Source organism: Hipposideros armiger, unplaced genomic scaffold, assembly GCF_001890085.2.
Source record: "Hipposideros armiger isolate ML-2016 unplaced genomic scaffold, ASM189008v1 scaffold_79, whole genome shotgun sequence".
NCBI classification, from domain to species: domain Eukaryota; kingdom Metazoa; phylum Chordata; class Mammalia; order Chiroptera; family Hipposideridae; genus Hipposideros; species Hipposideros armiger.
In genome coordinates, this window is record NW_017731429.1 from 35,040 (window position 1) to 49,631 (window position 14,592).

A 14,592-nucleotide genomic window follows, 5' to 3' on the forward strand; every position below is an offset into this window, starting at 1 on the left:
GAGGGAGAGAGGGAGAGAGGGAGAGAGGGAGAGAGAGAGAACTAAATCCTATAAAGGTTGCAGGGGGCGGGGAACAACAAGTACACAAAATTGTAAGTGTGCACTGCAACTGAATTCTCTTGTGGATAATAGGCAAACAACATTAACAGAAAACCAAACAAAAACCACCCCCAAAAAAGGTAGTGAAAGCTTTGGAAAACGGAAGGAAGAGCAGTTCTCAAACAGCTGGGGTGGCTGGGGGGAGCAAGTAAAATTTTCAGAGAGAAAAAAAAAAAAAAGGTGGTGAGGACAAACGGAAAAAAAAAAAAAGCAAATTAAAGAAAACTCCACTTATTAGATTTCTCCCTCTCTGGGCCTTTTTCTCACCCCCCGTCTCGCCTCACAGATTCCCCCACCTCCCTTCACTCTGTCTCTCTTTGGCCTTTGTCCTCCCACCCCATTTCTTTCTCTCTCCCCCTCTCTCATTTTTGAGTCATCCCTTCGCAATAGAACGTGTCCCTGGGCTTTCCCCGGGATCAAGGTCCTAATGAGGAGCCGGGCGCGCTCCGGCTCCCCCGACCCACGCGGAGCGCCCAGCACCCCATCCCCCTCTTCCTCCGCCCGGAGACCGAGACCCCGCCCCCGCCAGGCAGCGGGTTTCCGGCCCTCTGGTTATTTTAAGGCGCGTGCGGTCCAGGTCCCCTGACACCGTGCGCGCCTTTCTCCGGCTTCTGCTCCCCCAGCTCTTCTTTGAGCCCCGACAACATGGGTCCCTGGTCCCGCTCCTTGCCCGCTGCCCTCCTGCTGCTCCTCTGCGGTGTCAGCACCTCGCATTGCGATACACCCGCCAACTGCACCTACCCTGACCTGCTGGGCACCTGGGTCTTCCAGGTGGGCCGCGGAGGATCCCGGCAGGACGTCAACTGCTCGGTGATGGGTAAGCAGCTGGAGTCCCAGGACTTCTCTCCCTGTGCCAGCCCGGGACTCCCTCGCAGTCCCTGGCTCCTTTCTCCACAGCGCACCCCGACGGAGTGCCTCTGCACGAGGCCACGACATCGTGGCTGGACTGGGGGCCCTTTGTGATGCCCTCGCAGGTGCCAGGGCCTCCAAGTTCAAGTTGAACGGCAGAGAACTTCTAACTTCACATTTTCTTGTGTATTCCTGGGGCCTCAACACTTTTATTGAAGAACTTTCCTCCCCCCCCCCCCCAATTTTTCTTTCTGTTTTTTTGCTTGGTTTGGTTTGGAAGGGAGTTCGACTGCAGTCTTATGATCTCCCCTTCCAATCTGCAGGGTTTTCGTTGTTTGTTTGTTTTTCTTGTGCTGGTGACACTGAGCCCAAAGACTTAAGAATATAGCAAGAAAAATTTTCTCCTTTTGTTAGGTGGTGGGAAAGAGCCTTTTATGCCCAGCGATTTTGATTTGGAGGTGTGTTGATGCTAATAGCTTGAGAAAATTTATGGGATCACTCAGAACCATTTCCTGAATTGCAGGAAGGTATATAAAGGTTTGATTTTTTTTCTGGATCCTTTTATTAATTTTTTAGCTAGTAATTATATTTGGAAATATAAAATGCCTGGCTTATGGAAGGCTTTAATAAACATCTAATGTTTTAACACATTGGTGTATTCCACATACCCTCAGACACCAAGAACAAAGAATTCAGTAATGGGTGTAGGAAAAACACGCAGTCTCAGTTGGAAGAGGCACTTTTGTTCTGCCTAAATCCTGACCACCCTGTGGCTTGTGCAGAATGAGTGAAACTCTCGGCTGCAATTTCCTTGGCATCAAAACAAAGATGGTCAGGTTACTTGTTACTTAAACAGAACCAATTCAGCTGTCCAACTCCAGATGACGGTGTGGCATCGCATAATCCTGGGCATTGTAACCATCTTCTCTTTTAAAAGTTGAATTTACTGGTTTGAAGCAGAAGGGAGATCAGGATTTACACTCTTCTGTCACATGCAATCTCTGATTTCTAAACATTAATCTGAAACATGGAAAAACTGCCAAAATGTGCAAACCTCCAGATGGGACACAGCAGAACCCTTTTCAGGCAGCCTCTGCCTATAAACTATTACTTTGAGTGTAATATAGTAAGTAGTTAAAGACACTAGCAGATCTGAGTCCCCGTCTTCTCAAGGTTAAAAGTTGAGTTCCTATCAGCACAAATTAGCTTTATAGGATTGAAACCTGAATACTTTGGAAGGATTCAGATTTTGAAGTTCTGAACTGTAGAGCCATTAAGGAGAAAGGTAGCCCATTTCTTTTTTAAAGAGATCATGTCATTTGTCCTTCTTTTGATCTGATAGCAAGTCTTTTTATATTTTCCACTTTCTGACTACCATTTTATATTCTTCCCATTCCTGCCCGTCATTTTCAACATCCCCCAAGTTTCCCCTTTTCTTCAGTGGACAGATGTCTTCAGTCTGGATGCTCTGGGAAAGCAGTGGCTGTACTTTTGGGGGTCTTTCTGCCTTCTGGCATATTTCTGTCTGTTGAGCCCTTACTTCACAGGCTGGCCTGAAACCCTTCTGGGATTGTACAGAGGGGGCAACAAGATGGAAACTGATATCGTCAAGACAAATTGGCTCAAATTGGATAGCATGACAAGAAAGCAGCTTAAAAATAGTGGAAATTATAGAGGAAATTTTTCCTCCTATTGAAGTCAAAATAATTTTCCATTGTTGTGTATTTTCTTTTCTTTAGGACCACCAGAAAAAAAAGTAGTGGTGCACCTTAAGAAGTTGGATACAGCATATGATGACTTTGGCAATTCTGGCCATTTCACCATCATTTACAATCAAGGCTTTGAAATTGTGTTGAATGACTACAAATGGTTTGCCTTTTTTAAGGTTAGTTTTATTGGAAAATGCATTCATATTTTCACTGATTTAATATCTGAAGCCTCTTCTTACCAGTAGACCCTCAGAATTTTAAAATTAAAAAGATAACCAGAATTGACACTACTCTTCCCCAGAGACGTTAGATGGTATAATTTTTACAAAAATTATGATTTCAGTAGGTTAAAAAAAACAACTGATCTATATTTGAATATGTACATTCCACCTATATTTAAATTTACTTTGTGGTAAGTATGAGTAAATTCTTAATTTATTTTCTTTATTACTATAACTTTATTTCTAAATATTGCTTTAGCCACTTGGCTTTGTACTGAATCTATAGGAAAGACATGGATGTCATAAAATAGTTTTTGGAGTTATTATGCTATTATGCTATCCTCCTTATCATTGCTTGTTGGTTCTGAGAAATTGACCCAAGTGACCCACTGAAGTAATAGGATGTAGAAAATATATTAATGTGAGTAACATGACTAAACTAAGACAAAGAGATAGCATAGGAGTTACTTTTTTTTAAAAAGATTTTATTGGGGAGTTGGGGGAGGGGAACAGCGTTGGGGAATCGGGGAAGTGGAATAGACAAGTTGCTGCCCTGTCCTTTTGTTCTTCGGTCTAGTTGTGGAGGACGTCGCTTCATTGGCCCATGTTGGTATTATCATTGCACTCTTCCCAGGTGAGGCAGATCGGTCACCGGCCACTGGACAGCCGCTCACTGTGGCTCTTGGCCACTCATGCCAGCTGTCAGCCACTCACGGTAGCTTATGGCAGCCCACTGCAGCCTACGCCGTCGCCGGCAACTCACGGCAGCCCAGCTCCAGGTCGAGCTGTTGCTCACCATCTTAGCTGTAGCGGGCACAGCGTCACTGGCCCTCACATGGGATCCAAACTGGGGCCCTGCTGCTCAGAGCTGGCGTCTCAAGCCAAATCTTAACCAATGCGCCACTCGGCCTGCCCATGGGAGTTACTTCTTGGGCTAATTAAAGTAACAGGTAGTCTAGCCAGGCCAGCGTGTTTTCTTCTTTCACTAGGGAAAAACCATTGACCATTCTTACATGCTAACACATTGCTTCCAATTGCAGGCATACCCTAGGGTAAAATAGCTTAGCACAGATTGTACTCTATCCCAGATACCCTTCTGAAGTTGGAATTTTTTTCTGTTGGCAGAGTATTAAATAGTTTATATAAATTGAATCCACAAGCAGAGACTAGCTGTTTATTATAAATCAAGTATAAATAAAGACAGATGTTTTTCATGGGATTGCGTTTACAGCCTTTGGAGCAGCGGTTCTCAACCTTTCACAGGGGTTGCCTAAGACCATTGAAAAACATATTTCCGATGGTCTTAGGAACCGAGACACCGCTCCTCTATCCGTTTCCAGGCCCACATGCAGATACGCCCACATATGAGTACCCGGCGACCCCTGTGAAAGGGTTGTGACCCACAGGTTGAGAACCGCTGCTTTGGAGCATCAAGGGTTGGCCAATACTAGGGATTCATGGGAAAGTAAGGGAATGACTGTTAAAGATGATGAGAGAGAAAGCTCCAACATAACACTAACTTCTAAATTTCTTATGATTTCTCTCATGGGTTGTGATTTAATCACTAGGATATGGTGTTACATCTGAGCCAAGCCTATTTCTTACAAAAATAACTCCCAGTATTTTTGGTTATGAGGACCCCTCTTTAATATGAACAAAGAAAACAGAGACAGAGCAGAAAAAGTTGTCTCCCTTCACCTGGATTGGCTCGTCTGCTACTCAGCTGACAGGAACAGTCTGTCCAAGCTGGCTGTTGAGGGTTAGCAGTGTATTTTATTAGTTGAAGCCCATGCTTAACCACTTATTAAATATTTTTAATATCACCCCTGGATACTATGCATTTTTGAAAATAATACCAGTATCTATATGAATATTTAAAACTAGTGCAGATGTGGTCAATGTAATTCAATCTCATTATAATTCTCGGTTTGCATATTGATGAGCCCAGGGCTTTGCAGACCTCTTAGCTACTCTGTTACAGCCCTTCAGTATTTTTGCCTTCAGATTGAGAATCCCTATGGAATTGATGCACAAGGAAACAGAAATTCAAGACAATTGTTACCATATATCCCCCTCTCCTCTCCTTACCCTTTTTCTTTTCACTTTCCTCCCTTTTCTCTTCCCTCTGCCTCCCACTCCTCCCCCTCTCTCTTCTCCTTTCTTGCTTGACACATAATAGGCACCTAGTCCATATGTGTTTTAAAAAATGAAAAGGAATTGATGAAGTGTATTTCTGTTGAGAAATAGGAGGTTGCATAAATTATATACATACAAGGTGAGAAATAGATGTAATTAGATGAGTAAATAGTCTTACTCATTTGGCTTAGAAAACGTTTCATTCTTTCCTTCAGTAGAATTGGAGAAACTGGTGAGGGAACTTCTAAAGTCACCATTTAATTACCTGAGTCATAATCAGAAACAGACAAGGGCAATTTCCCTCCAGTAATAGGTTTCAATCAGTTTGCTCTCAGCTTAAATAGGAGTTGAGCTGGTGGGGACAGAGGGAACCGCTGGTGACTGAAGGAAGAGTCAGAACACTTTGTATTTCTTTATACATCACAGTGTAAGCAGATTTGGTGTTTTCCCATAGCCTCAGAACATTAATAGTAGTAGGTCAACAGAAAGCTGATTTTAACACCAAATAAAGGTATAAGCGTCTCAACCATAAGTGGGGAAAAGTCAGTGAATATGTTGTTGTAGGGAAGACCCCGCCTAATCATCTGCTTCTGGATGGTATTCTCTCATTAGGAATAAAAATAGGAAGAGCGTTCTACCGATTTCAGTATACTTTTATAAAGTGTGCATTTGCCCAGAACCATTATTAGGGCCATCTTTTCTTTTCCTGCTGAAAAATCAACCATTCTGACTGGTCATTAGTTAGGCCTTGTGATGAAGATTATAATATCAACAAGCAGAGTAGAATATACATAAGATACTTTGTTTTAAGATTTCTTTTAACATAATCAAGTAGTTCCAGGTAAACATATCTTGCAGAGGGAGAAAATCCATGCCCTTTTAGCAAATCCAACTGAAAAATAGGAGCAGAGTTTAAAAAAAAATGGTAGAGTGGAGTTGATTTTAGATAATAGGATAGTCAAGCACTTATGGCGACACTTGTTAACACAAAAAGCTTGCTGGAGTTTACCCTGAGCATCTGGTATTTCCTACAGTGGTGCTGGAGAAACCATGCTGGATGTGGTTTCAAGAAAAACACAAAACCTATTTAATGAGTAAAGCACACGAGACCTTTCCCTTCAGACTTAGAAAGTATCTTTTAAATGGAAATTAATTATTTTTTTTAAATGAAGAATTGTCAAAACAATCAGTATTTGTCACTCAGGGCTGTGTCTTATGTAAATTATACCATAGTCCACCCTACTTACTACCATTACAGAAATACCTGGCAAATATTTGCCATGTAAATGTGCTATCAGTATTCTCGGCGTTGTTATTCTACCAATCAGTTGGCTGTCCAGATCTCTCCATGGACTCAAACTGGACCCCACCACTTGATTCCTTTTGCTCTCTTCAGATATGCTTTTATCAGATTGTTTCTTATTGCTGTTCCTGCTAGAGTTTGCGGAGCAGGTGATACTCTTGGGTTATTCTGTGAGGCTCCTGCTGCACTTTCTGCTCCCCCAGAGCGAGCTCCACAGCAAACAGCTTCCACATCTTCTCCCTGCATTCCAGCTTTGAAGCAAGCAATTGTGCTACTACTTCTATTGTTAGGAATGTCCTGTGTTAAGCTCTCCTGATTCAGACCTCACTTGGAAGATGAGCGTTTTTTCATGACTTGAGGTTTCTCTGCCTTCCCCCCCCCCCTTGGGTTTTATCTGCTTTAGAAATTGGAAGTTGAATGGGGATAATCTGTATTTTTTTTTTTTGCATGCTTCTTCAAGCTAGATAAAAGCTTGGAAGGAAGTGAATCTTGACACTGACTGAAAATTTTTGCGTAGTTTGCATTGGGCAGGAAGCAGTAGGCAATAATTCTTAAAAGTTATGTTTTCCTTCTCAACTTCCTGTAGACATTCAGTTATCTGAACATTTTATGTTCAGATAATAAGTTTATACTTATTATAAATTCAAATGCATTTAGGGCCCACCCAGGTAGGTACCTAAACTTTTGAAACAACCTTATGTAAAACAATACAGAGTCATTAAACCTGCGGCAAAATTGAAACTTTCCTAGAGGCCTTCATTTCAGTTTTCTTTTAAAACAATATGCTGCCCAAATTGAAATGCAATACTGTCTGCAGGTCAGTTTCCAAGATTATCACATTTTAATAGCATTTACCATTTGGTTATAATTGGCACATGCCAATAAATTTGTACCCTGAAAAGTACCTGCAGGTTATAAGCAGCCAGCTTCATACAAAAACCACAGTGTAACAAAACATCATAAAGGACATTTAATTATGGCTGACTTTATATGATGGGTGGATAAGTGATAATTTTTTCGTCTTTATGCTTTTATTTACTTTGTTCTTGTTTTTTTTTTAATAGCTGAGCCATCACTTTGTTCATTTTTTTATGATGAGTATGTATAAAGCTCCTATGTACGCCATCCTCTCCACAAAATTGCCCAGAGGAAGGAAGTCATATGAAACAAACTAAGCTCCAAAGAACACCCTCGAGTTGAATACGCTTTCTAGCCTTTTAATGTTTCTCATGTCACTTTCTCTGAGGCCGCAAAAGGAGACAGTAGAGAAGGAATTCAGATTTTATTTTGAAGATTAGGCTATTTAAGGGCTGGAGAACATGCACAGAAGGGAAACTAGACTCATTGTGGCTGAAAATTCTATTTGGTGATAGTCAAGCAAACTTCATTGATTTCTAATTGAGTTTTTGTTTGGGACCCAACAGTCTTAGTAGAACTGTAAGCTAAAAAACATTACCATAGTGTTTCTAAAACAGGTTGCTATTTAAAACAGGAAAATTTGGGAAACTTTGGGAAATGGTTGTGAAATCCATACCAGAAGATTCATTTGCCCATTTTTTTATGCCAGTGACTTGTAAGTTTCAAGCGTGCCACAACAGCCAGAAATTACAATCATGTGTTTCTACAGAAAAGGATATGGGACTCTTATACAATTTTTTCACGGTCCTTGTGGGTTCATTTTTAAGATGTAAGAATTCAGTTTTTAGAATACTTATTACTGGGATAGATTTACTTGTTTTAATGTAGATTCAGTACACCAAGGTTAGGATTTTTCTTTAAAACACCTTGAGGTTTACTTTTAAAAGAGTGTTTCAATTGAGGGAAAGAATGAGAAGTTTCACACTTAATGCATGCTTAACTATGTCTTTTGTTTTCTTTCATAATGTTTAATCTCAGCATAATGACTCAGCTTACCCTTGTAAACTCTTCATAGGATGTCACTGATTTTATCAGTCAGTTGTTCATGCAACTGGGAACTGTGGGAATATATGATTTGCCACATCAGAGGAACAAACTGGGTGAGCGCCATTAAAATATTTTTAACTTTCTTATTAAAATCAAGCTTCCCTCCTGGAGGTTTATGCAAATTAATGTTTATTCAATAGTGAGATGGAGACCAGACTGGAGAGATTATAGTTTTCTTGTAGATTTCTTGCTTGAGCCTGCTTATTTGCTACCACTTACATGCTTACATTATTTTATATGTTTTTTTTTCACTTGAGCATGTTCTATTTGCACACATCAGATTAGCCCTCCGAGGTATGATGCTCACAACATAAACAGACATGACCCTAGAAAGGTAAAGACCCCGTTAAGAAAAGGTTGACTCTAGTTCAGTTCACATCTTTGAAGTGGCTGTGGTGCCTCCTGTTGTCATTTTTTTCCTAAAAAGACTCATGGGGGTCATGGTATTTTAAGTCTGCCTTCCAGTAGAGAAGGTGGCTCTTCCGGAGAAATTGACATACCTTTCACCCATCCCTGTGAGATATTACCCATATATATATATTTTTTTCTTTAAATGGCTCCTTCTCAGCACATAAAATATTGACTGGAAGAAGAAGAAATTTTTTACTCTTTACAATGCTTCTCATGCTTTCAGAATAGATGTTTAAATCATTGCTTTCACTGGATCCATAAATTTAGATGTCCAGAATTTTGATGGAAAATGGGTGGTTGGAGAGTAAAGTTGGTAGGGATTTAACCTTCCTTGCATTTTCACACAACGTTTTTTTCCCCCCCTTTCCCTTCCTTCTTTACTTAGCTCTTACGTAAGAATGAGATATGAAAGATGGAACTGGCTATCGCCTTTTCCTATATCAGCATTTACTGATAACTGTTTAATGGGCCAACAGCAGTCCACACACCTGCCTGGTAGGATTGCTCACCAGGTGTACCATTTCATCATGTTAAGCTTTAGAGATGGTTCTAGGCAGCCACTAGTAACATGTTAAAGTGAAAATTAAGGCTGAAACTAATAAGCTATTTTTTTTTCTGAATTCTTTTCTGGTATTTGAATAAGTGTAGATTTATGTTAAATAATTTACTTTATTTCAGAACTTTTCAGAATCTTTAATATATTAACATGGTGATAGCTTAGGAGGAAGATACAATAGGAAACTTTCCCAAAATACATTCACCATTTTTTCCTTACAAAAAATAAGGCATTCTCAGAATGCAGTTTATGCAATTCTGGCTTAAAACTCACTCTCTTTCTCCTAATTATGGGACCATCTCTGCCAGTAGAAAAGATAGTCCCTGGTATTTGCTTTTAAATGGTACAAAATAGCCTTGTACCTGGAAACAGGACCCAAACAGCACTAAGCCTACATTTAGAATTTGTAAGAGATACATGTTCATGTATCTAGGTTGCTAGATTAGCCTGTTTCTTATGTACGTTTCAAGATAATATTAGGCTTCTACAGTGGCAGTTAATTTTAGATGTATCTGCATGTGCTTCTCAAACCTGTTGGCTGCATGCTCAATACATGTTGCTTAAGCATTTTACTTTTAAGAATGGTGGATTTTTGTGAATGTCTTCAATAGCATAAAAAAATAAAAAATAAAAATACCAGCATCTTAAATACTAGTACTGATATTTTTTTGACTTGCAAGACATTAATATGATTAAACATTTTTTAGAGACAGTATGATCCTTGTTGGCTTATTAACTTCAGTTTTTATTGCCTTGTAGTTATTAAATAGAGCATCTGTTGAAGGGCTCTTTTAAAACCACAGCCCAAAACAGGCTTTGGGGCTAAGAGGCAGAGCAGCGTGCAGCCCTGGACCTACCTACCTCTAACGGCTAGCAAGCCCGTAGCAGCCCCAGGCCCTTCTGGAGTCTGTATGTGCATGTAAAATGCAGAGGCATCCTGGTGACCTACCTCCAAGGCAGCTGCCCTCCTGAACGTTTCGATGGAAAGCAGCCACCACCATTTTGGAATGTGAACAACCAGAGACTACGCAGGAGAAAGAAAAAGTAATCTGGAAGTCTTAGGTGGCTTCACCATTCAGCCTTTGAATAAAAGGAATAACACGCAACACAAGTTTTTTTGTTTTTGTTTTTTTGTTTTTCTCTTTTGAATACTCTTCTATGGAAATAATTTTTCCAATCTGGCTAGGATTGGAATTTTGTGTTTCATTTCATTGACTGTGCAAATTTTATTCACGGTTAAATTACCTTCTTGAATGCCTTCTCTTTCTCTACTTACCTTGAGGAACCCCAGCACCTATCAGAAGGAGGAAATAAGGCTTCAGGATATCTTGAGATGCACAGATATGTCATTGGTGGAAAGATGGTTCTATGGAGGATTAATACATTTTTTTGTTGTTGTTTAATTGTTTTTCTTTTTTTTTGTTTAATTTTTTTGGTTAGATGCCAGCCTTGTGCTAAGAACTTGAGGTACTTTACCTTACAAAACCCCTATAAAGTAAATATTGCTAGCTTCATTTTAGAGATAGGGATAATTAGTCTCATACAGTGCTTAAGCTCACACAGTTTAACTGTTAACTGGTAAGAGCTAGTCTTTTCAAGCCTAAAGACTTCCTTGAGGCTAAAGAGTGCAAGAAAAGCCATTGCACAAAGCAGTACAAGTAGCTGGAGTCACATTTGGGTAGATTTTCTGCAGAATCCCAGACTGGAAGCATCACAAATGTTAGTTTTATAGAATAGCATATGCACTGCATTGGCTCCTGTGGAAATTTAGGAGAAGAATCGGCTTGAAGCCTAGGCTTCCTTTTGAAATGAGGCAACTCACTTTGTTTCCTCAGCCAGAGGCCTGTCATTCAAGACAAAAAATCTGCTCCTTCCCTTTGTAGTCCCCAGATTAGGAAGCAGAGCTTTGTGAACTTCAAATTAAATACAACCTATATACCTTTGCCAAGTTCACTTCTCTTAATAACACTATTGTTCACCCTGATTACTATCATTTAGCTCTTTCCTGCTACACAATGGACTAGTTTCCTCCCCGTTTGTTCTGAGCTGATTAATAATATCAGCCTCAGTAAACTGAAAATGTGGGGCTACACCTAATTCATACTGTCTAGGAGGACTTCCCCCAGCCCTGCATCCCTGCTTGAATGGTGGAATCTTTAGCTAGCACGTTGCCATCTTTATTTTATTGGTTCAGATAACTTTTTATACCACCTGAAAGGTACTGGTCTGTGATTCTGGGAAGGCTATATCTTATAAAGATGAGGTAACAGTACAGCTGACTACTTCTACCCAGATACTTTCTCCTTCCTACCTCTGGACCTGGTTGTTATTCACCACTCAGGACCTTGGTGACACCTCTGTGAATCCCTCTCCAAGTTCATTACTTGGAGAAACACCATAATCGTGGTTCCCGTTATGCTTTGCAGACACCTCTGCCGTGTTAGTACTAACTTCCTATAATGGAATGATTTCATAGCATGTCTTCAACTTCTTCCAGACTGAATGTTTATTGCCTGTATATCTTCAGCACCTAATGCACATAGAACTTTATAGATGCTTGGAAAATTAACCACATTCTCTTGTCTTTTCAAAGACTTTTTTTACCAGTATGGCCAGCTTACAAATAATTAATTCTGTAGGGTTCTAGAAACACAAATCAAGACTGGTGCTATGTTTATATTTTTTCTTCTCTGTGCTAAAAAATATCAGGTATTACCTGCCTCCAGAGTTCTAAGAGAGTTGTATATTTCTATACTGATTTTCAGGATGTAAATACTGAGAAAGTAACTAGTATGTATAAAAATTTATTCTAAAACTTAAAATCACCTCTACTAAAGTGATTTTTTGTTTGTTTCTCTGAGTAACTTTGTATCTAAATGTTTGTTTTGATTATGGAAGAAGAGAAGACTGCTGGTACAAATTGCAGCTATATGTGTTAGAAGTCCTCATAATATATAATACCGCTTAGCATTCTCTGTTGTAATTGCCTGTTTGTTCTTCTCTGGTCTTGAAACTCCATGAGCAGGGACCAACTCTGTATTACTGATCATTTTATTCCCTATGTATAGCACGATATGATAAATTGAGCACAATGTGATAAATAATAGGGCTTCAATAAATATTTGTAAAAGAAAGAACATTTAATACTATAATCTTGTGTTGTCCTGTTTCATTGACATGTTTCTGGAAGTACCTGTTACCTTTGTGACTCTATGGTAGACCCTTAGGCCATATTTGTAGAATGATTTTGTACAAAACAGAGGACGCTTTTCAATTTTATTCTGTTGATTTATGTTCTAATTTTTGTATGAGCCTGTAGAGGCCAAGATAGGGCTTAAAGTTAAAAAGAGTCAATTTTCAGAATTACTAAAAACTAAATTAGCTATCGGGAAATAGTGAACTTCATGACTACAGTGCTTCCCCCAAGCCTGGAGAATCAACTAGCCTGGAATGCTGTGTGGTTATGCCCCATCTTTGTTAAGTACAGCGAGAAGCACCATCTGAAAGATAGATGAGATGAACTCTACAATTTCTTCTAACCTCACAGTTTTAATAGTTTATGAGCAAGTAATGTAAAGTACATCATAGGGAATAGAGTCAATATTGTAATAACTATGTATGGTGCCAGATGGGCACTAGACTTGTTGAGGTGATCACTTTGTAAGTTATATAGTTATATAATCCCTAAGTTGTACCTAAAAATAATATAATATTGTATGGCTACTGTAATTGAAAACTAAAAAGTTTATGAGTAAGTGATGAATGAGCCAAGGGACTTTGGCTACTTTGCTGAGTGGTAAATTGCTGTTTTCTTAACTAGTTCTGGAACACATATATTCTTGGTTTTAACTGAATGCCTTTTCAGCACTGGAGATAAATAAATTTATGACCCTCTATTATTGCATTTAAATCTAGCTGCCAATTCCTTCAGTAAAATGCTGGAAATTATTTGGTTTCAACCACTGTGACCGTTTCCTGGTAGTTTCACAGTTCATTAAAATTCAACTTTTTAAATAAGTGGTTGTCTAGTTAGTAGGCAGAAAACTAGAGAAAACCCTTGAAACTGACATAGGGAAGTTGGTTTTTTACTAAAGAAAGATGTGATGCTCTTGTATGGATAGGGCAAAATACCAGTCTGGTAAAAGGTGCCTTGCTCTCTTTTGTTGCCTTCTAATGGCTTTGACTCCAGACCTGACAGCAATATATAAATATATATATATATTGCTGTCAGGTCTGGAGTCAGGTCAGTTGATATGGGTCCTGTCCTGTCAAACAGTGACTTCCAAAATGAAATGAAAAGATAATTCATTGGAATGTTAAAAAGAAAATACATTTTTAATATACATATAAATGTACATATATATATATATATATATATATATATATATATATATATATAAAACCAAGGGAAAAAAATTGAACATTCTTTGTTCTTCAGTATTCTTGGAATGTAATATCTCTACATATGTGGTTTTTCCTTAAATCATTCTACTTCATGAAAGCTGTTCTTTTCTGAAATGGTGAATGATGTTGATGGAATAGACCTAGATGTCCACATTTTTTATTACATATTCCACAGTATACATAGATACATTAAAAAATTATATACACGCACTCCTGTACTAATGTGTTTTCTATTAAGCATATGTAATAATATTAAATAATATGTGGTTTGTTCATTGTCACAAAAATGTATCTTGGCAAAATATATTTCATGATGATATCCTCTGAAAACATACACATATGCTTCATCAGCATGACTTTGTTGCCAAAAGCAATGTAAGGGTCTGTTACCAAGAATCTTCATTACTGAAAATTTTCAAAATTTGGAAACAATTTTCTAATTAAAATCTTTTAAGTAAAGAATTTCAGTAGTTTTGATCCGTTTTATTATAAGTATGAAAGTCACAAGTTTAGTAGAGTTCAGAAGAATTACTATTTAGTGTTAGGGATGGTGACAATTTAATAGACAAATTTGAACTGAAATATTTTCTTTATTGATAAATAAGATTAAAAAACGAATACTGCAGTGATGGAATCATTTCAAAGCCTCTGTTTCTAAAACCTCCTAATCTTTTAATGTGGCTGATAGACCTCATAGTAGGAATAGGGTAAATATAAGTTTTGTCATTTTTATGTTTGCTTCTATTTACATCAATAGTATTTTTTCAAATTCTAGTTTCTTTGCAAGTATTATTTTAAGCTACTTGTTCATTTTGTGAGAGTTACCTTAATTAAATCAGTAACTACACAAATTTAAGCAGTACATACAGTGTCCTACTCATCTCATAGGTAGCACACTACATGCATGTAAACATCTGATATTGGAACTGAGTGTAGGTA

General features: G+C 38.5%; 1 protein-coding gene across 2 annotated transcripts in view; it reads left to right on the top strand.

The window, feature by feature from the left end:
- The first annotated feature begins 618 nt into the window (after nt 1-618).
- CTSC (cathepsin C) overlaps nt 619-14,592 on the top strand; it is a 37,097-nt gene continuing 23,123 nt past the window's right edge. The window contains exons 1-4 of one of the 2 annotated variants that reach the window (XM_019643561.1): nt 619-916; nt 2,688-2,833; nt 8,251-8,335; nt 10,009-10,652. In XM_019643561.1, the coding sequence (XP_019499106.1) occupies nt 745-916; nt 2,688-2,833; nt 8,251-8,335; nt 10,009-10,019 (414 nt within the window). In that variant the 5' untranslated portion in view covers nt 619-744 and the 3' untranslated portion in view covers nt 10,020-10,652. Of the gene's footprint in view, nt 917-2,687; nt 2,834-8,250; nt 8,336-10,008; nt 10,653-14,592 lie in introns of those variants that run through there. The other variant, XM_019643560.1, reaches the window with a different exon arrangement.